The sequence below is a fragment of the Girardinichthys multiradiatus genome, chromosome 14 (genome assembly GCF_021462225.1).
Source record: "Girardinichthys multiradiatus isolate DD_20200921_A chromosome 14, DD_fGirMul_XY1, whole genome shotgun sequence".
Lineage (NCBI taxonomy): Eukaryota > Metazoa > Chordata > Actinopteri > Cyprinodontiformes > Goodeidae > Girardinichthys > Girardinichthys multiradiatus.
The window spans coordinates 35,941,748-35,964,868 of NC_061807.1; the positions used below are offsets into that span (position 1 = coordinate 35,941,748).

At 42.0% G+C, this 23,121-nt stretch overlaps 2 protein-coding genes across 5 annotated transcripts in view; both read left to right on the forward strand.

Moving 5' to 3' along the window:
* Positions 1–6,010, forward strand: part of LOC124880512 (solute carrier family 12 member 6-like) — a 33,128-nt gene extending 27,118 nt beyond the window's left edge. Inside the window, exons 22-26 of one of the 3 annotated variants that reach the window (XM_047385664.1) lie at positions 292–399; positions 1,579–1,653; positions 1,801–2,027; positions 2,113–2,246; positions 3,939–6,010. In XM_047385664.1, coding sequence (XP_047241620.1) covers positions 292–399; positions 1,579–1,653; positions 1,801–2,027; positions 2,113–2,246; positions 3,939–4,030 — 636 coding nt within the window. In that variant the 3' untranslated portion in view covers positions 4,031–6,010. Of the gene's footprint in view, positions 1–291; positions 400–1,578; positions 1,692–1,800; positions 2,028–2,112; positions 2,247–3,938 lie in introns of those variants that run through there. The other 2 variants (XM_047385665.1, XM_047385666.1) reach the window with 2 other exon arrangements.
* Positions 6,011–6,348: 338 nt separating this feature from the next.
* tox4b (TOX high mobility group box family member 4 b) lies at positions 6,349–19,792 on the forward strand. 2 transcript variants are annotated; one of them, XM_047386731.1, is made up of 9 exons: positions 6,349–6,488; positions 13,852–13,920; positions 15,449–15,736; positions 15,833–16,093; positions 16,186–16,506; positions 16,626–16,706; positions 16,882–17,520; positions 17,615–17,769; positions 19,411–19,792. In XM_047386731.1, the coding sequence occupies exons 1-9, from the start codon at positions 6,483–6,485 to the stop codon at positions 19,466–19,468; spliced, it is 1,878 nt and encodes a 625-aa protein (XP_047242687.1). In that variant the 5' UTR covers positions 6,349–6,482; the 3' UTR covers positions 19,469–19,792. The 2 variants fall into 2 exon arrangements, with proteins under 2 accessions (XP_047242687.1, XP_047242686.1); XM_047386730.1 differs by lacking the exon at positions 6,349–6,488 and adding an exon at positions 9,578–10,350.
* Positions 19,793–23,121: the final 3,329 nt, after the last annotated feature.

The following is a 23,121-nucleotide window of genomic DNA, read 5'->3' on the forward strand; positions in this document are numbered from 1 at the left end:
AGCGTTATAACAGCGTTAATGTTGCATCTGAACGTGTGCTTGGGAAAGAGCAAAGTAAAGATGTTAGCTGCTTATGAAAATATTTGTTTTGCAGCAACTGGATCTAAACACATTACTGTTATTGTCAAATACTCCTCTACAGTGTCTAAAGGTCAAAGGTGAGATCATTTGTCCAAACAGCAGCTTGGCTTAAGTTCGGTCATGCAACAGGACAATAATCTACATCAGAACTGAAATGTTGATGACGTATTTGAGTCATAAACTGAGTATATTTACCCTTTCTCTCTCCAGCACAACAGTGATATCAGTGCTTACACCTACGAAAGGACTTTGATGATGGAGCAGAGATCTCAGATGCTCAGACAAATGCGACTCTCTAAATCCGATCGAGAAAGAGAAGTAAGTGCGGGACATGGTGCAGTAAGGTTTTTGTGGTTTTATACTTTTATTTTGTTGAAATATGGCAGACTTATTTTGTTGGCTTTGTTTTCTAAAACCTTTCTCAGGGAGAACTGGATTAGAGGCGGGCCACACTAGAATTTATTTTATATTGAGGATTTTCCTTGAGCTTCACCGTCATGTGTCACTTTGGTTTGGTTTGCGCCATAAAATTCCAATTAAAACTTTGTGGCTGTAATGTGATAAAATGTGAACAAGTTCAAGCGGTAGTAATTCTTTTGCAAGGTATTACTATACTCATAGCACTCAGTGATTGAGTTAATATTGGCAACTTGGCTTCTGAGGCACTTTTACACATTTACATATGTGCATTTTTATGCTTGCTTCATACACAATGGATGAATATTATATTTCAAGTACGATGTAGTCAAGCTCTTCCTGCCAGTAATGTATTCGGCCAGTAGGTGGGGCTCTAACTGCCCTTGATGCCCATGACAAATACAGGTTTGCTGTTCCTGCTTGAGATGCTAAAGCAGGAACAGTGTAGCCTCAAAGCCAGTATAGATCATTGCTTCTCGAATTGGTTAAAATAGACATTTTCTCTCCTAGGGGATCATGTTAGATTTGCTCTGATGTGATTATTTTCCTCCTTGGGTCCTGCATGACATCAAGGGGAAAAAAATGAAGTTTAAGGTTCTAAATGTATTAGGGATTATAATGTACTGAATTTCATCTCCCTTTGCCGCTGGTTTGCTCAGAGGGTACGCTGGAGTATTGACGATGTAAGTTTACTTTGTATCACTTTGCTGTAAGGAGAGGAAGCTGAAGCTAGACATCAGTGAAGATCTCTGAACTTCTGAGAGAGCAGTCAGTTTGTTTTTAATGTGATGAGTTTCTTCCTTATTTTTATTAAACTGATTTCACAAAATAATTCATGGCTCTTAATCTGAAGGTTTAAGTTTGGTTTAATAATTGTACCCAGTGATTTTCCCACTGATCAGTTTTTCCCTAAACTGCTCCTCCACTGAAGTTCAGATGTCTTTTTATTTGGGGCTTATTTATCCGTCTAGGAACTGCAGCTCCTATGTTGTGCTCCTGTAGTGCTCCACTGTTCCTGATAGAGCAGGTGCATCCTGTGTTTGGTTGTTAGCAGGTTAGGTGACCTTGTGTTGTTTTTAGGTGTATCTCTCGCCCAGGTTCAGGAGTGCTGAAGTCCACACATCAAACCCTGTCAACGAAGACAGAGACAGACAGGTACAAAGAGGGAGAGAAACAAGAGTAAGAGTCAGGAGGTTGGTGGTGGAGCAGTGAGGCATCGCATGAGCTTGAAAAAAGAAACCGGTCAGGTTAAAATCGGGGTTATATGAGCTGAGTCCATGTTTGTGTCTGTGTACAAACCAGGCTCAGTTGGTGAAGGACCGTAACTCCATGCTGCGCCTGACTAGCATTGGGTCAGATGATGACGACGACACCGACGGCGGAGAGAGGGACCGACCAGTGAGCAGCAGCTCCGAGCACCATCGACGCGTTCAGATGACGTGGACCAAAGAGAAGACGGCACAGTACAGAGCGACGCACTCTTGCTGCTCCACACCTGAAGGGTTCAGAGACATGCTGAGCCTCAGGCCGTGAGGACAGATAACGACACGATTCTCTCTGATCATATCACAATCCCTTAGAGAGGTGGGTAATTGGGTTTTGGTTTTCTTTCAGGGACCACTCTAATGTCAGGAGGATGCACACCGCTGTCAAGCTCAACGAAGTCATTGTGAATAAATCCCACGATGCCCGGCTTGTCCTGCTCAACATGCCAGGACCCCCGAAGAATACAGAAGGAGACGAGAACTGTATCCTTTATACTGAAGGGTGTTCAATTCGATATTAAGAGCAAAACTGTTGACAGCAAAAATGTTCTCAGACCAGACAAACATCTGCATTCAGGAAAGTAGTCCAGGTGTAGCTAGCAATACAGTTCAAGTAAAACTGTTTGTTTTTAGGATCTGAGTGAATCTTCACCGATGCAGGTTTAATGAAATCCTTCAGAAAAGCTGATGGTTTACTGGTCGACAGGTAAAAGAAGGAGCTCTGGTGGTGTGGATGAGCGGTGTTATATGAACATGTGTTTATGCAGCAATGTAGGGTCACCTAATAAAACTCATCTCCAGTTTTATTCTGTGAATCACAACAGTCAACCTCGCGGTCCTCTGTAAAGTATGCATTCTTCTTGAACTTCTTGTCATTTTTCTTGCGTTACAACAAGAAGTTTTAATGTATTTTACTGGGATTTTATGTAGACCAACACAAAGTAGTGCGTGATTGTGAAATGGAACAAAAGGATCCAGGGTTTCAAATTCCTTAACAAATACAAATCTGAAAATTGTGGCTAGCATATGTTAGACTTCTGAAAGCAACTAGTTACTAAATGGAGTCCACCTCTGTGTAGCTGTTCTGTGAAGGGCTTAGATTTGTCGGAGAACATCGTGGAACACAGCAGGGATAAAATTGTGAGGAACTTTAAAGCAAAGTTTATAAAACAATATCCCAACTTTAAACACCCCTCAGGACTCTGTTCAATCCCTCATCTGAAAATGGAAACCGTATGGCACTACTGCAAAGCTACCAAGACGTGACCGTCCACTTAAACTGACACGGGGAAGTAAAAAAACAGGCCCCTGGTATCTCTGGAGGAGCTGCAGAAGAGGCTAGGAGGTGCACAGCTCAGGTGGGAGAATCTTCAGACAGAACAATTATTAGTTGTCCCCTCCACAAATCTGGCCTTTTAAGGAGAAAAGCAAGAAGTCACTCAGTGGTGAAAGAATGCCAGAAGACGTCTTGGTGGTGGTTTGCCAAAGGTCATCCAGGGGACACAGCAAAAATAATGACAAAGATATTCTGGCCAGATAGAACCAAAACTGAACTTTTTGGCCTATATGGAAAACGCAATGCGCGGTGGGAAACTATCGCTGCTTTCCCATAGTGAAACGTGGTGGTGGCAGCAGCATCATTCTGTGGGGATGCTTTTCTTCAGCAGAGGCAGCGAAGCTGGTCAGAATTTAGTGATGGAGCTGAGGTCAGGGCAATCCTGAAGGAAGGCCTGGCGGATGCTCCCTTCCAGCAGCTCAGCGACCCTAAACATACCGTCAGAGCTACAAACGAGTGGTTTAGATCAAAGCATGATCATGTGTTAGAATGGCCTAGTCAAAGTACAGACTTAAATCCAATTGAGATTTAGACAAGACTTGATAATAAATGTTCACCTGTGTCCTCCATCCAATCTGACTGAGCCTGAATTATTTTGTAAGGAAGAAGTCAGACATTTTCAGCCTCTGGATGATGGAACATTTTTTGTTCTTTCACTTCACCTTTTTTTTTTACGAGTTTGTGTTGGTCTATCGCATAAAATCCCAATAAACAAATATTTGAGTTTGTGGTTGTAACATGACAAAAGTATAAGGCTCCGGGGTGTGAATACTTAACCAAGGCATTGTAATGTATCATTCTAACACAAGCTGTAAAGTGTTTATTAACTCATGAACCAGACATGGAGTTCTTGGAGGTTCTGACTGAAGGGTTGGAGCGTGTCCTGTTGGTCAGAGGTGGCGGAAGTGAAGTCATCACCATCTACTCTTGATTGGACAGACGCTGGAAGACGCTGTTTAACTACCAGCCAATCATGGAGAAGTGAGCTAGAGGGAAATGGGTTGGTCTGTGGGGGCTGGGGATTGTGGAGCCCATCAAGACAGACGGTCACTGGCTGCACCATCGATTGTCACATCCAACATCCCACCAAGCCCAGCTCCTTCCATCTGTACTCTTTTTTTTTTTTTCTGTCACGATGGTGGTTCATGTTCCAGTTTTGTTGACCTGAGGAAATGCCAACACAGTTCCATGATTGAGCAACAACCACCCAGAACTATCAGTTGTGTGTCCGTGTGTGTGTGTGTGTGTGGGAGAATCACTCACCTGAAAGATCTTTGATCTGTTGAAAGGACCAGCGGTGTGTCTGAAGCAAGTGTGTTTAGGCAGCGGATCAGTTAAAGTAAATATGAACGTAATCGATCTGAAAACGGCGCAGTCTTTCCACCGACAAAACTCAGGGTTGCTTTTTGTACTGAATGTATTTTGGACGTTTGCTTTGTGAGGCCGAAATGTCTGATATCAAAGGAGTATTTGTCTTTTTTTTTTTTATTATTTGCTAGAGGCACAAAAATGTTTATCCCAGATCTTCACATGGACTAGAAACGTAACGCTCAATCAAGAGTATGGCAAAAAATACCATATCAACCTCAGATTATTGGTCTGCCTTTTTCTTTTCCATGTACTGCAAAATATGCGCACCAAACACAACATTTTAGTTTGAGCACATTAAAACTCATCGTAAAGGAACTTTAAAATCATTTTTCTTGCACAGACATCAGACTTTGCTGCTATTTGCCCAAAACTGTCATGTATTAGAAGCCTTGCTTCTTTTTTCTTTTAAATAAGTTTTATTATGTTTTGATTTTTTGTTTTTCTTTTATGACCCGGCATCCTCAATTCAATTTAATTATTTAAATGTGCTTAAAAAATAATGTCATAAAAAAATTTGAAAATGGGTCATATATAGAGAAAATGTGAAGCAATAATTCATGATTTATTGTTAAATTATAAAAAAGTGATATATAAAAATGCATTCTTGGAGCTCCTTGGACATATTTTTGTTTAAAAGTCAAAATGTAAAGATGTAAAGTAACTTTATTTCGGACAAATTACGACCATGAATAGGCAGACTCCTAGCTTTCCAATTAATAACTTGACTGTTTTTTCCACCCACATTTTAATGATTTTGTTCCAGCATGTAAATGTTTATTCTTTGAGAAATGACTGACTTAGAAACACATATCATTATCTATAAATCAGTTGGATGTCAGTGTTAAGATGGCGTGATAGTTATAGGATCTGATGAAGTGACATCAAGAGAAGGGCTGCCTTTTTATTTAATGCTTATTGGTTTGTTGATCTTAATACAAATTCCTGTAAAACCAAAATGATCCATAATGAAGAAAATGTTCAAAGATTGTGGACCTTTAGCTAGCCCAGTGGACTCCATGAGAACTTTTTATAGTTGTGACAGCCTCAGAAATTCAAGAAATGAAAAATGATGTATAGTTGTCAAACTGGACCATTGTGGCCCTGACCAGCACACTGCATGTGGGTGTATGACGTTGCGTGAACTTATGAATGTTACATGTTCATTTGCATTGTTCAACAGAACATCAGTAGTGCTATGCAGCATGAGCTTCATCCCCTAAAACCATCTCATTCCACTCCTGAAATAACCCTGCTCACATCCTGCTTGTGTATGCGCACATCTGTATGTAAATGAATGCTTGTGATTTTATTGTTAAATTTAGACTCTTTAACTAGAAATGCTTTATTCCATCCAAATGTTTTGTTTTTTATTTTATTGTGCAAGAAGTATTTTATGTTGATTTTTATTAACTAAAAATTGTTTTCTTGCTTGTACATAAGGGCAAAAAAGACATTAAGTTTAATCTTTTTTTAATTACATTATTATAAAAATCATGAAAAATGTTGCTTTGAAAATCGGAATAAAGCAATTTTAAAGTAAGACATTGATTTTTTTGTTTGTTTTATGAACTAATTGTATACATTAGTCATTTTATTCTTTAACAGTTTCATTCCAGTCGCTGTATTTTGATACATGGCATTATTGAACATGACGTTTCAAGGATACCCATTTTTAAAGAAATAAAAACTAACACAAATCTGAAAGCATTTTATTCTGAAAAATCAATTCTCCTTGACAGTACATGTGTAAAATATACATTTATGAAAGTAAAAAATGTTTTATTTAAAGTATATAGAAAATTATTTAAACTGATCAACGAGCTTTTGCTGTGTTAGACTCTTATTTTGAAACGTTGACATAATTTATCGGCCTAATGACATCACTTCCAGGTACGCGTACAATCAGGAAGCCGGTGCCATGTTATATTGGTGGAAATAATTTGTGGGCGAAAATCGGCAGAAAAAGTGGGAATTAAACAAAAACAAAAGGTGATTGAGATTTCCGGGGGAGGATGGAGGTAAGAGTAGCTGGTTTTAGAAACATTTCACATTAAAAAGAAGGTAAAACACCAGATGTTTGGTTATCACAATCACAACGATAGCCTTGAGCCGATCACCTGGTCTAAGCTGATTTATTAGTGTCATTTTTTTTTTAAATGGTCTTTTAAACTTTAGTTAAACTACTTTAACAGCTAAAGAGCGAACCTTAAACCCATTTAGTCCTACCAACCTGTCCCTGGTGTTTGCGGTTGGAAGTGTTTTAAGCCTCCATCAGGGGTTGGGCAGCTTTAGTTGGTGTTTATCGGAACTTTAATCGGTCAGAATGTTTCTTTTTAAGATTAGTCACAACTATGTTAGCTGGGATCCGTTGAGGACTGGGGTTAAATAATACTCCTACCTAACTTTAACATTGTTAAAATAGTTAGAAGAGCGACACAACATTGAATGTATTAAAACGCGCTACTGAAAATTGATTGTTGAGCCATATTAAAAATTTAGCAAAAATTATTTCCGGCTCTAGTTCGTTCTAACAGGCGACTTCCGGTTCTCGCCTTCAAAATAAAATAAGTGATGACACAACATCTTATCTAGTATACAGTAAAAAGACATCGCCCCGTAAAGGTTTTGTTGTTTTTACATCACATAAATGTTTCAGGTCATTACATTTTAATACCAGTAAAAGATAACCTGAGTAAATTAAAACACAATGTTCATTCTTCCCTTCCTCATATGTCAAATCAAAGGCTGACTGTGCATAATTAAATGTGTATTTAATTTAAATTGCCTAGCTGAGCATAGGCCTGATTACTGCAAGAATCAACTTAAATAAAAACCTGTCGGACAGCATGAAGTAGGCTAAAAGATCTCAGAAAGCAACACATCATGCCTCTACCCATTGAAATCCAAGAACAGAGGAGAATGTCTGGAATGGGTTACAAAGTCTTTTTTAAGATGTCGGGACTCCAGTGAGCCACAGTGAGAGCCGTTATCCACGAATGGAGAAAACCTTTAGGAGAGGCTTGCCCAGCAGTATTACTCAACCAAGAGGTCCCAAATAAAAAACCAGAACAGCATCTAAAGCACCTCAGCCATTACTCATTAGCCTCATTTAATTAACAATAAGACAGAGACTGGATGAAATGAGATCCATGGGACAGTTTCAAGGTAAAACCCACTGTTTAAAAGTGACCCACAACAAAAAGACCATAATACATTTGATCATCCCTAAGAATTTCGGCACAATATTTTGTGGGCTGACAAGACAAAGGTGGAACCTTTTTGAAATTGGCCCTCCTGTTTAATCTGGTGAAAAATTAACAGCATTTTGAGAAAACCGTCTTCATACCGATGGCTGCTTTGCCGCTTCAGGGCCGGGACGATGATAATGATAAAATGAAGCACAGCAGCAGGTCTCTGACTGGCTGAAATGGAAGAAAAGACAAAACAGGAAGGTTTTAGGAGTGGCCTAGTCAAAGTCGCGGCTTAAATCCGATTAAGATGCTGTGCTATGAGTTTAAACCAAACCCATTAATGGAGCTGATTAAAAACAGTTCTGCAAAGAACTAGGGATGAAATTTCCTCCACTGCGATGTAAAAGATTGTCAGTTGCTGCTGCGAAGTTTGTCACAACCAATTAGTAGGTTTAGAAGGGTGTAGTTTTTCACAAAGGGCCAGGTTGTATTGGATAGTTTTATTTCTTCTAATCGATAAAATCGATTAAAATACTTTTGCTGTGTACTCAGGTTATCTTGGTCTTATAGTATGTGTTTGTTAATCTGAAACATTTAATTGTGACAAAAAGTACAAACAAATGCTGCAAGCGAAAAACTTTTCCACTGCACTCTAAATGTATATTTCAAGCATATTGAGAATAGAAATATAATACAAGCACTGCTGGTCTTTTTTTCTAAATAATGTTAAAATGACCTCAAACAAAGTGTTTTAGATGGTGCATTTCAAGGATACTGGACGGACATTTGACTGGTTTTATCTGCTCTCTTGAATCTGGGATAACATAGGTTTTTGTTGTTTCAAACAATTACAGGTTGGATGGATTACCAGCTGCAAAAGCAGGGAGTTATTTTCTAATGTCCAAGAGTGGATCGCTCTAGAAATGTTGATCTGTGCGCCAGCTGTGGTTTGTTACTCCTTTTTTCTTCAGACCCCTTCATTCTAACGAGTTGAGCCCGATGGCCAACAAGACTTTCTTTACCTGGGAGTTGCTGTATCCCGGTTTCTCCATGTTCTTGCTGGACCTTAGCTTTTTGGTTTCTCAGATTTATTTTCTAATAAACCGGTCTGCAGTTTTTCTTCAACCTACACACTTTTTCTTTCTGATTTCTGTGTGCGGAATCCTGATATTTATCTTTTTAACCTTGGTGAGGCATCAGGCTGGATGGTACTTTTAAAATCACAGCAGGATTAAAGCCAAATATTTGTTGCCATAGCACAGGTTTGGACCAGTCATGGCAGCATGCAGACATGTCTGTGTGGCTTCTCTGAGTGTTTAAACAGAACGCACCAGGTTGCTGTTTTGGTTGCTTAATCTGTTCACACTGGAACATAAATGAGCATTTCCTCTTATGCAAAATGATTTGAGATGTTAGATTGTTGCAGTTTGTTTGTCTCGTTCATGCAGCTTGCTGGAACTATAGTTGTGATTGTCACAATGAGGATTGGGATTAAATCTGGTGTATGGAAACCTCCAACCTTAAAGCGATACATTTTTCCAATCTGTTATTGCTCAATGTTAGACAGTATATGCAAATTATTTCCTCAGTTTCCTGCGTGTAGCTGACAGGTGTGGCCACCTTGTGACCTGCTGCCGTTGCCAGTTTGCTTCATCCTTCAGCATTTTGTGGTCCCTCAGAAATGGTTCTGTGTACCTTGCCCACCTGGCACCAACAACCACGCCACATTCAAAGTTGCTTAAATCCTCTTTCACTCCAATTTTGATGCAGAGTTTGAACTCAAGCAGTCGCTTCCAGCCCGTCTAGATGTCTAAATGCACTTAAGGCATGTGATTGGCTGTTCCCATGTGTGGTGCTGAACAATTGAACAGGTGTACCTAATAAATCGGCCAGTGAGTGTATCGTTTGGTTTTGAAGGTGGAAAAATGAAACGTGTCTCTTTGGTTTTATTTTGAAACTTTCATCTCACATCCGGTTGCTCTTCCGTGTAACTTGCCCTCTCCTTCCTTGAGCTCATCCCTGATCCATGTCTCAGGAATCCATTGAGCATCCTAGCCCGGGCTAACACGTAGCAGACACGGCGGACTGCTCGGTCTTCCTCCGCCTGTCAGACACCTTGAACCGTTCCTCCACATCTCTGCGGATACATTAACATTTCTATCGGTAGACAGTCAGGCGGAGTCCGAATGAAACATTTAAGGACGGACGGGCTGGCGGTGGTGGGCTGAGTACCGCAGCCGTGCGGTAACAGAGTAGTCAGCTACAGGGTTAAACAAGTCAGCAAGAAAGGCGGTCAACGGCCACGCTAACCCGGCGGTTAGGCTCACAGCGAGCGGGTTATTTTTGGCACAGCTGCTGGGGCACATATGCTCTGGGTTCCCCCCCCCCCCACCACCACCACCATTATCTGTACCAGAACTGTCAGTGCGGACCGAACCAACAGATACAGCTAGTGTGGAGGCGGGGGAGCTGGTGTCTCCTTTAGCTGCTACCTCACAAGGATTTCACATTTCAAGCAAAACCAAACAAAGAGAAGTGTGGTAAATGCTCCCCCGCCAGCCAACAAGACCCGGCTGAAAATATGGACCTCAATTTTTACTCGGATTTAACAGACGGAACCGGGCAGCACGGCGGCGATCCGGAGTTCCTGGATCCTCACGCCTTCAATGGATTTGACTCTGACAGCAAGGTGAAAGGAAACACTCTCACATCTAATGCAGCGATGAACACTTTCACTTTCCTGACTGGTATTTACAACTAAAGCTACACATCTAAGTGAAATACTAGATCATTTTGTTTCTAGGGATTTATCTTATTAACTGTTAAAAGCAACAGCAGCTAACCCCTTGTCATTAAATAAGCTATCTCCATTCTTTGCTGCTAGAAAGATAACTATTATTTTACATTAAAAACATATATATATATATAATCAGTCAGTGGTAGGGCCTCAGATGTTCTGAGGATGACACCATTGGATCCTTGGCCAAAATGTAATGCCAGCATCATAGTTTTATTGGGTGAATAGATTCCTTGCCAAATGATCTTCTAATAGAAGAAAACACACTCTGCTTGGAAACTTATTTATAGTCTATGAACCTTTTCATGGTTTCACATGTTATACCATGACAATTCAGTGCATCTATCTTATTAGGAATTTATTGTAAAGAACCAACACAAAGTAGTGCACAAGCTGTGAAGGGAAAAGGCTCTGCGAACCAAAATAAGAAAGTGTCGGTTCTTACTAGAACTTACTAGAACACTGTCATCACTGCTTAACGGCCTTTGGTGTATGTCTGTCAGCTTTGCACATCTGGAGACTGGAATTTTGGCAAAATAGCTGAAGCTCAGTCAGATTGGATCGAGAGCGATTTTCAGGTCTCGACCCTTTTTCTCAGTTGGATTTAGAGCTGGACTTTGACTGGGCCGTTCTAGCACAGGGATGTGCTTTGATCTAAGCCATTGTTGCTCTTGCTGAATGTTTACGTTCGTTGTCCTGCTGGAAGGCGAACCTATGCCCCAGTCCTGCATGTAACAGGGTTTTCTTCCAGCATTGTTCTGTATTTAGCTCCGTCCATCTTCCCATCCAGGTCTGGAAATAATGTCTCCCGCTCCGTTAATGACTCTTGCGCAATGTGAGCCCATTGACTTCTTGCATTTTCCTCTTGGAATATGGGCATGCCATCAGAGAAGAAGAAATTCACTGAAGGAAGAACCTGGTCATTCAGTGTAAATTCAGGTAGTCTGTTGACCTGATTCTTCATGATGTTGCTGAAACGAGACCTGACCAACTGCAGCGACCTCAGATCATAACGCTGCGCCCACAGGCTTCTGTGATAAACACCAGGCATGAGGGCTGCATCACTTCTTGCACCTCCTTACCCTGATGCACCCGTCACTCTGGACAATAATATATCTGGACTCACCAGACCACAGGGCTTTCTTTTAATGCCCCACAATCTTTATGCTTCCTAAAAAGTTCATCTTTTTTTCCTGACTAGCCTGATTAATCAGAGGTTTTCATAAAGCTACACAGCTGTTCAGTTCCAATCGTTTCAGTTCTCTTTGGATTTTGGATGTAGAAAAGCTCATCTAAGTATTTTCAGGAAATCTCTGTAGATATTTTCTTTGCGTGATGCATGCCATGAATTTGACCCTTCTGAAAGAAATTAACATGTTTTTTCAGCCCACAGGATCTGTCTACCTAAGAAGCCAATCAGGACATCATTTAGGGGTTAATAACTTGTTGCCAGCTGGAAAACAAACAGTGATGTAGGAATCATTTATTTGCTCTTTCTAAATACAGGTGGTGACGTGTTTTTGAACAGGCAGTATACAGGTCCTTCTCAAAATATCAGCATATTGTGATAAAGTTAATTATTTTCCATAATGTCATGATGAAAATTTAACATTCATATATTTTACATTCATTGAACACTAACTGAAATATTTCAGGTCTTTTATTGTCTTAATACGGATGGTTTTGGCATACAGCTCATGAAAACCCAAAATTCCTATCTCACAAAATTAGCATATCATCAAAAGGGTCTCTAAACGAGCTATGAACCTAATCATCTGAATCAACGAGTTAACTCTAAACACCTGCAAAAGATTCCTGAGGCCTTTAAAACTCCCAGCCTGGTTCATCACTCAAAACCCCAATCATGGGTAAGACTGCCGACCTGACTGCTGTCCAGAAGGCCACTATTGACACCCTCAAGCAAGAGGATAAGACACAGAAAGACATTTCTGAACGAATAGGCTGTTCCCAGAGTGCTGTATCAAGGCACCTCAGTGGGAAGTCTGTGGGAAGGAAAAAGTGTGGCAGAAAACGCTGCACAACGAGAAGAGGTGACCGGACCCTGAGGAAGATTGTGGAGAAGGGCCGATTCCAGACCTTGGGGGACCTGCGGAAGCAGTGGACTGAGTCTGGAGTAGAAACATCCAGAGCCACCGTGCACAGGCGTGTGCAGGAAATGGGCTACAGGTGCCGCGTTCCCCAGGTCAAGCCACTTTTGAACCAGAAACAGTGGCAGAAGCGCCTGACCTGGGCTACAGAGAAGCAGCACTGGACTGTTGCTCAGTGGTCCAAAGTACTTTTTTCGGATGAAAGCAAATTCTGCATGTCATTCGGAAATCAAGGTGCCAGAGTCTGGAGGAAGACTGGGGAGAAGGAAATGCCAAAATGCCAGAAGTCCAGTGTCAAGTACCCACAGTCAGTGATGGTCTGGGGTGCGTGTCAGCTGCTGGTGTTGGTCCACTGTGTTTTATCAAGGGCAGGGTCAATGCAGCTAGCTATCAGGAGATTTTGGAGCACTTCATGCTTCCATCTGCTGAAAAGCTTTATGGAGATGAAGATTTCATTTTTCAGCACGACCTGGCACCTGCTCACAGTGCCAAACCCACTGGTAAATGGTTTACTGACCATGGTATCACTGTGCTCAATTGGCCTGCCAACTCTCCTGACCTGAACCCCATAGAGAATCTGTGGGATATTGTGAAGAGAACGTTGAGAGACTCAAGACCCAACACTCTGGATGAGCTAAAGGCCGCTATCGAAGCATCCTGGGCCTCCATAAGACCTCAGCAGTGCCACAGGCTGATTGCCTCCATGCCACGCCGCATTGAAGCAGTCATTTCTGCCAAAGGATTCCTGACCAAGTATTGAGTGCATAACTGTACATGATTATTTGAAGGTTGACGTTTTTTGTATTAAAAACACTTTTCTTTTATTGGTCGGATGAAATATGCTAATTTTGTGAGATAGGAATTTTGGGTTTTCATGAGCTGTATGCCAAAATCATCCGTATTAAAACAATAAAAGACCTGAAATATTTCAGTTAGTGTGCAATGAATCTAAAATATATGAATGTTACATTTTCATCATGACATTATGGAAAATAATGAACTTCATCACAATATGCTAATTTTTTGAGAAGGACCTGTATTATTGGCATGTGGACTTTGCATGCATGTCACTTAAATTCTATCATTTCTGTGATATTGCACACATTGATTTTGCTATATTATGCAGCCGTGAAGCGTTCATGCAGCGCGTGTCTGTAACCATCGGTAACGTGTTCCCTGTTAGTTGCTGTGGTGATTGCCCCTGTTGGTACTTGGTTCCTGGAACAGACGCCAGTGTTAGTTCTTCATAAGGAGAACTAACTTGTTTTTCTCCTGTGTGTTTCAGTTCCCTGGAGGCAGCGACAACTACCTGTCGATTCCTGGGTCCGGCCATCCCTTCCTCTCTTCCTCTGAGGTAGGAGTTACCCCGCGTCCTGCAGTTATGGCGTTATCCCTGTGCAGCTGGATCCTTACGCACGCTCGGACTCATCACGGAGCGCACGCTGCTTTCACATCCTGTTGCAGTTAGAGAAGCACGCCTGAGATTTTCAGGAGAACAAAGAAAATTACCAAAGTGAAAGCAGGACCACATTCCTGCTTCCAGTCTTTGTGTCCCTGTCAGCAGGTGTTCCAGACCTCCAGGTCTACACGACTTTTCATGTCTGTGAATTATTGAATGAAGCTGCAGCTCCTATTCTGATTTTTGAAACCTTTTTTGATGATTCGAAACCCCTCATGAGGGTGTTGTTTTATCAGACATCAGTATTTGTTTTTCTGACAGTGACACGTGACGTTTCACACGGTCAGACTCCTGCTTTATTAGACATTAATTCAGGCTTTTTTTTTTATTCACAGCGAGCCGTCAAACACAAATTTCGAATCCACATCTGAGATTTATTTTCACGCTTGAGTCGTTAACTTTCCAAGGTGTTTTCTGGCAGCTGGGAAACCCGACATCAAACATTTACCCAGTAACATCATCACTTTATATAGTCCACTGACTCAGATGTGTGGCTTCTATAGTGTTGTACTTTTGAAAAATGGTTAAAAAAATAATAGCAACCTACATTTTTTTTAGGAATTAAGATGTCCGATATCATCTAAAGAGGCAAAAACAAATCATTCAGAACACAGGCTTTGAGGAGGTCCGAGCAGAGGACGCTCCACCTGTTGCCAAATAGAAACCCCGTCGTTTGCAGATCGAGCAGAAGATTCCTCCTCCAGTTCAGGCCCAAAACTCATTAATGAAGAATTAGCGGAATAACTCAACCCGGTCCCAGACCCATGTGAGGTACTTCAGAAGCGGGAGTTTAACAAAGAACGTTTTCCTGGGCTGTCTAAGCTTGTCGGGTTGTTTTTGAGTGAGTCCAGTGCGTCACAGGGAGCATTTAGGGTCTCCACGTATTTTGGAAGAAAGACGCAGTAGCTTGACACCAGACTCTTTCTGCACGGTGACCTCATGTAAAACAGCGGTTGGGTTTTTAGCTATTTGTACGATTTCAGGAAGTCTGAATTTATTCTTTTATTTTTGAATGTTTCTCTCTTGTTTTGTCTGTTTTTGTGATATTGTGACACGTTTGTTCTATAAATTTTCTTATCTATTTATTTATTATTTAATTTTTACTCTGCAGATCTGGTAATTCCTGTTTACATGAGAATTTGAGATTTAAAGCGGAGAGATTTTTGATAATATTTCATTCTTCACGTTCTTGTTAGATTGAAATAAAACATTCAGTGGAAATATGTTTATTGGATCGTACAGAGCATAAATTAATGTGCCTCCTTTAATTCAAATTAAATTAGGTTGAAGACGGCTAGGTTTGTCACATTAAGCCCAAAGATTAAACGGACCTTGCTTCTTGAGAAGAATCACTCGACCATAACAATTTTTAACCAAAAGAAATGATTTTTCATCTTCTCCTGTTGCCGTTTTCCGGCTCCAGACGTTCCACACTCCCAGCCTCGGCGATGAGGAGTTCGAGATCCCTCCCATCTCTTTGGACCCGGACTCGGCGCTCACGGTGTCCGACGTGGTGTCTCATTTCGGGGAGCTGTCGGACCATGGCGCCCCAGATAGCGTGGTGGTACCAGGGAATGCCGTGGTCGAAGGGGACGACCCGTCTTTCGCCTCCACCTACGTCAGTGCTCCCTCGCAGGGTTTGGAGCACCTGAGTCTGGGGGTCATGAACCAGTCTGGAGGAAGTGCTCTTCTGGGGTCTTCGTTGGGGATGGTGAGGACTACAAGAAGCTTTATGGGTCTTAAAAGTCATTCTAAAAGTTATCTCTACCTTTATTCAGCCACACCAATGTCATCTTCCCTTCTCCAGGATCTGGGCCATCCTATTGGGTCTCAGTTCAGCAGCCCATCTCCAGTGACCATTGACGTCCCACTGGGCGACATGGGCCAGGGCTTACTGGGGTCCAACCAGCTGACTACGATTGACCAATCAGAGCTCAGTGCTCAGCTGGGGCTTGGTCTAGGAGGGGGCAACATTTTGCAGGGATCCCAGTCACCTGAAAACCCTTTGTCGGCAACAGCGTCTCCCACCAGCTCGCTGCAGGACGACGACATGGACGACTTTAGAAGGGTGAGTCTTCAAGAGCTGAACTATTTCCTTAAATGATCACTGTTTCATCTCAGACCTTTCTAGGCTGATTATTGTTCTCCTCATCCAATCAGAGCGTGCTAGTCGAATCCCCAGTGTCTCTGGCTGTTTCGCCTGGGGTCATCTCGCTTGATTCCTCCATGTCAGAGTCCCCAGTCTCTGCATCGACTTCCAGCGTCTCCTCGGCCATCGGACGGAAAGGAGGGGCGGGAGGAGGGAAGAAAGGGAGGAAGAAGAAAGACCCCAACGAGCCTCAGAAACCTGTGTCGGCCTATGCTTTGTTCTTCAGGGACACGCAGGCGGCCATCAAAGGCCAGAACCCCAACGCTACATTTGGAGAAGTGTCTAAGATTGTGGCGTCCATGTGGGACAGTTTGGGAGAGGAGCAGAAACAAGTAGGATGGCTTCTGTTTTTCCACAGTTAGATGCTTCTGAATATTTGAATTATATTCAGTGGGAACGAAGTCCTGCTTTTTTTGTTGATGGAGGTTTTTTCTACTTTTTTTTTTTCCAGGTTTACAAGAGGAAAAATGAAGCTGCAAAAAAGGAGTACTTAAAAGCACTGGCAGAGTACAGAGCAAACAAGAATTCTCAGGTGAGTCCAGTTTGAGTTATCGAGGCGATGTGGACCAGCATGAGAAGAATCTCTGTAAGAACCCGGTCCAAAGTTGGTCATTTGATAAAAGACTAAACTAATGATGCCAATGATGTATGTAACCTGCTGCTGTGCAGGTCACATGTTTTGAGCTTTTCTCCTCTTTTCTCCTTAGGCTCCTATTGAAGTCATGGAAACCGACTCATCGTCTCCACCTGCAGCCCCCGCTCCACCTCCTACGGTCACAACCACACCATCCACTACTTCAACCCCCCGACCCACCAGGTCCCAGCACTACAACCCCGAGGAGAACACCATCACCAACATATGTACTTCCAACATCATCCTGGACCTGCCACATGTCACCACGCGGTCCCGCACCGGTGCAAAGCCCCCACCTCCTCCCCCCAGCCCTGCCCCCAACCCTCCCACCGTCACCAAGATCATCATCAAGCAGACGCCCCTTCCGTCCGGCGGCGTATCCGTCACCAGCACCACCGCCTCCTCGCCACGCCAGCCGCCCCCTCTGCAGCAAATGCAGAGCACCCCACCGCCACCCAGACTGCAGCAAGCTCCGCCTCCTCTGCAAGCCAAACCTCGGGGCGGCGGCGCAGCTGCAGCCACAGCTCCACCTCCCCTGCAGATTAAAGTCGTACCATCTTCACGGCAGCAGGATTCGGCCATGCCCATCATAGTGACGTCAGCCAGTGATGTTCCCAGTTCGCTGACATCCTCGTTGGGTGTGACGGTGGAGGTGGGGCGGACAGACACGGTGGTGATGGCAGGAGAGGAAGTGGCAGAAGCAGAGGAAGGGGTAAGTTGCAGTACTTTTAATGTGCAGCGGAGGTATTCTGCATATATGCGTTTCTCTTGCGTGATTGGACGTTTGTTACTTCACGCTCGTCCAGATGGAGGTGGAGGTCAACGTGACGTCTGGTCTGAGTGTGACCAACGTGCAAGTTGCAAACATCTGCGTGCGTGCCGGCTGCAACAAGCCAGCTGTGGAGAGCGAAGACTGGGACAAGGAGTACTGCAGCAACGAGTGTGTCGCCACACACTGCAGGTATTCAGTTTTATTCTGCAGGCTCCTCTTTTACTCGTGTCCTGAGGTGCGTCTGACAGCAACTTGTTTTGGTGCGGTCTCTTTAAATAGGAATTTCCCCACTGATGTGGGAACGTTTTCATGAGAAATAAAATTTAACCAGGCACTTTAAAGAGGTTCGGATGCTGGGGGACGGCGTATTGAATTGTGCGGGTTAATACACCCAACAACCGAACATTTAGATTTGTACACGGCATACTTTGAGCTTGGACTACAGAATCGCTGCAAGATATAAAAATGGCGGATACGTGAACTTAGCAGTTAGAGAAAACTGATTGGATTTAAAAAAATGACTCAAGCAGAAGATAAAGATGTCTATGCAGCACCTGGAGAAACTAAATTCAACTTTCCTACAGACTCCTAGAACACAACAAGTGTATTTAATTTATTTAAATACTAAAAAAAGATGATTTTGCATGATATGTCCTTTATTCTAGTTAGATCTTTTTAATAGATCCTCTATTAAGAAATAAACGATGTTCATGGAAACCCTCAGTAGGTCCACAGTGGGATTAAGATCGGGGAACTTTTCTGGCCCAGAATATCTGAGCCACTTTCATTTGCTCCATTAAAAACTGCCTCTTTCATTCTGGTTGAAAAAAAAAAAATCCTTTTTCACCATAAAATTCCTCCCGGATCATTGGCTAAATTTGCAGGATGTTTTGATCCTAATTCTTTCCATAATTTTGAGTGGACCCACTCAAGGCGAATAGTCTGCATTACATGGGACTCATGGTAGTGTTACCTTTTCTTCTCCCGTCAGTTTTCCAGATGCCAGAGTCTGGTTTCACCAGAGAAAATAGCTGTACCCCAGTCCTCTGCAGTCCAGTCCTGGACCTTCCTTCAATATGTCAATCTATCCATTTTTATTTAGGTGAGAAGTTCCCTTTTGTCTTGACACAAGGCCAGCTTCCAAAAGTTGCTTTTCCTGAAAAAGCTCTGCACCGGTGGTAACCCGATCCTTCAGCTGAGCCCTTAAGGAGGTGGTGCTCTAAAGCTTTCTAATATCTACTTCTATCAGAATGACCGAGTTCAGGCTTTCCTCAGACAAGATGCTAGCAGCTCATTATATGACAGAGCTTAGTAACAAAGACTCAGAGCAAATTGTCTCGATTAAAAACTAAAACCACTGAAGTTTGCTCAAAATAAATGAAAAAGATTGTTGTCAATCCTGAAACTCTGAGTCATGGCTGTTCACATCAAGGAAAAAATACCAGCAAGTTTAGATTCTCTGCTTGATCTTTATATCATCGCCATCTGCTGGTGAGACGTGGCTATTTCAGTATTAATGTTGGTATTTCTGCTGCCTTTGTGGATGGAAATGTTGCTTACAACTAGAAGAAATCTGATCCATTGCATAGTCTGAGCAAATGATCTCCACCACTTCAAATAAATGTATGAGATTTTGTACTTTTAAAAATATATTTTTTCCTACAAGACATTCTAAACAGACATGGAGCCAAAATGCTCTATGGCTGCTTAATCCAATGAATGTGTTGCAGCTTCAAATGTCAGTAATACCAAGTGAAGGAAGTCACAGGAACTTTGATTTCTTTAATATATTTTATTTTTAATACCCTCTCCACTGTTTCTTCTCCACAGAGACGTGTTCATGGCCTGGTGCGCCATCCGAGGGTCAAACTCCACCACCGTCACATAGAGAAAGGACATACACGACGGAAATAATGCTACACAAACAGGACTAATACTGCAAACAAACGCGTATGACTGATTCAGGTGTTGGCTCGTAATGGTTTGTTTATATTTTGTTTTCTTACGCTCACATCATCTCGGGGACAAGAACAAAGACCTCACAGTGGCAGGAATGTGGAAGTCGCTTCAGGTTTCCTGTTTCCAAGCACTGGATCTGGAACAATGTTCACACAAACAGATCGATGGCTAATGCTGCTCCACGTATTTCATGTTGATCATGTATTGTGAATTGAAAAGATGAACTTCATAAAAAAAGATCATTTTATATGAACATGGTGGCGTTTTTTTATTATATTCAAAAAAGGAATATAACATGTAGGAGGAAACCTGCTGATGCATTTCTTTTATTCATTACAAGAACTGTCTGTGTTCTTCCCTTTACTGTTACAAGGATGACTGAGCATTGTGATGAATTCTGGGAGTTTGGCGGATTTGCTCTTCGGTGGGTTCAGGAGCTACTTCAGATATACAGAACCAACAACCACACCAAGCACACGCAGTCTTAAAATCTCAGTCAGAGGAAGACGAGGGAGTTAAAGATGTCGGGTCAAAAGGAATCTGCCAGGAACTAAATTCTGTTAAACACCTTTAAAAGACACTTAATCCAACAAACAAAACAGACGTACAGAACGGGTGCTAACATCTCTGCTCTTTATTTTCCCCTCTGCTTTTGGAACATGTGGTGCATATTTTGCATTATAGAGATTTGTGATCATTTCTGGATGGAATAAGAAATGCCAGTATGAAATAGACACACCAGCTCTGACAGCATTATTCGCTGTAAAGGGAAAAGTGTTGTGTTTTTTATCTGATGCTATTTCAGTAAGGAATCTGGAAGGATTAAAAGGTTAGTTGCATCCAAAAAACAGTTTTCAGATGGATAAAGAAATACCATTACCGGTGTGGTCTATTGCAGATAACCTGGCAATGTTTTTAATTATGAAATAAAATATTTTATGTTCCAATATAAATGAAACATTTCTATCTTTATTACAATTTAGCATTTATATTTTTTTTTGTTTTGCCTATTTTCTAACCAAATTTTCTTGTTTTTTCTAATTTTTTGAATTAATTTCTTGGGAAAAAATTACACTGCTCAAAAATATAAAGGGAACACTCAAATAACACATCCTAGATCTGAATGAATGAAATATTCTCATTGAATACTTTGTTCTGTACAAAGTTCAATGTGTTGACAACAAAATCACATAAAAATTATCAATGGAAATCAAATTTATTAACCAATGGAGGCCTGGATTTAGAGTCTCACACAAAATTAAAGTGGAAAAACACTAGAGGCTGATCCAACTTTGATGTAATGTCCTTAAAACAAGTCAAAATGAGGCTCAGTATTGTGTGTGGCCTCCAAGTGTCTGTATGACCTCCCTACAACGCCTGGTCATGCTCCTGATGAGACGGCGGATGGTCTCCTGAGGGATCTCCTCCCAGACCTGGACTAAAGCATCCGCCAACTCCTGGACAGTCTGTGGTGCAACGTGATGTTGGTGGATGGAGCGAGACATGATGTCCCAGATGTGCTCAATCAGATTCAGGTCTGGAGAACGGGCGGGCCAGTCCATAGCTTCAATGTCTTCATCTTGCAGGAACTACTGACACACTCCAGCCACATGAGGTCTAGCATTGTCCTGCATTAGGAGGAACCCAGGGCCAACCACACCAGCATATGGTCTCACAAGGGGTCTGAGGATCTCATCTCGGTACCTAATGGCAGTCAGGCTACCTCTGGCGAGCACATGGAGGGCTGTGTGGACCTCCAAAGAAATGCTACCCCACACCATTACTGACCCACTGCCAAACCGGTCATGCTGAAGGATGTTGCAGGCAGCAGATCGCTCTCCACGGTGTCTCCAGACTCTGTCACGTCTGTCACATGTGCTCAGTGTGAACCTGCTTTCATCTGTGAAGAGCACAGGGCGCCTGTGGTGAATTTACCAATCCTGGTGTTCTCTGGCAAATACCAAGCGTCCTGCACGGTGTTGGACTGTGAGCACAACCCCTATTTGAGGACATCGTGCCCTCATACCATCCTCATGGAGTCGGTTTCTAACCGTTTGTGCAGACACATGCACATTTGTGGCCTGCTGGAGGTCATTTTGCAGGGCTCTGGCAGTGCTCCTCCTGTTCCTCCTTGCACAAACGTGGAGGTGGCGGTCCTGCTGCTGGGTTGTTGTCCTACGGCCTCCTCCACGTCTCCTGGTGTACTGGCCTGTCTCCTGGTAGCGCCTCCAGGATCTGGACACTACGCTGACAGTCACAGCAAACCTTCTTGCCACAGCTCGCATTGATGTGTCATCCTGGATGAGCTGCACTACCTGAGCCACTTGTTTGGGTTGTAGAGTCCGTCTCATGCTACCACGAGTGTGAAAGCACCACCAACATTCAAAAGTGACCAAAACATCAGCCAGAAAGCATCGGTACTGAGAAGTGGTCTGTGGTCCCCACCTGCAGAACCACTCCTTTATTGAGTGTCTTGCTAATCGCCAAAGATTTCCCCCTGTTGTCTTTTCCATTTGAACAACATCATGTAAAGTTGATTGTCAATCAGTGTTGCTTCCTAAGTGGACAGATTGATTTCACAGAAGTTTGATTTACTTGGAGTTATATTGTGTTGTTTAAGTCTTCCCTTTATTTTTCTGAACAGTGTATTAAAATAGAGAGACCGGTATGCCTCAAGAACCAATACATTTGATGAAATGCAAGGAACCATGACAGAAATGGAAGAGAATATATATATATAAATATATATATATATATATATATTGTTTTTTTAAGATAAATATGAATTAAAGAGAGAAAATGTATGCCGCCAGATGCTACAAAGTTTAAGAAACCATCATACAAAAATATATTTTATGTTATTTGTTAATATAGAGTCTTTCTGATTCTCTAAAGAAATTTGTGGAGTCATCTAGTTATAAAGTAATACTGAGAATGCATGATGACTTTTTTTGAACAAATACATTTTTAACATAATTTGGGATTGTATTAATTTCTCAAGGCTATCAGAATATAAGAGATTTCCGTTAAACCTCTAAATACCATAAGAAATGTATGGAACCGTTCAACAACGAAGGACAGAAAAGATAACATGTACACTGGGACTGATTAACAAACAGCTAGTTACAATATATTGCCACAGGATTTACCTTAGTTGAAAGATAAATTTAACAATCGTAATTAAACCAGTTTAATCTTTGCAGCAAAAATATTTTCCCAATTGTTCATTTCAATCATTTTAACATCATATTTCAATAATCCCACATCTTAACATTTGTGTTTTCCCACTATTGCTGCAGACAAAATACTGACCGGCGTTTATTTTCCCTGGTGTCCGTCCAAGAGTTTATATCGCGAGATTGACGTCACCAGATTCGTTTAAGGCTTGTGGCGGGAAGAAACTAACAACGCGCTGTGGCGGGAAAAAAAGCAGCGTGCTCAACACAGCACAGGGGGCGCTGTTGTGCGGTGTGTATTAAAATGCGCCAGAAAAATTCTTATTATTTAGGTGACTGTTCTTGTAAAAATATTAAAAATGCGTAAAAATGCGGAGTCGGACTGTGTGAAGGTGTCTATTAATAT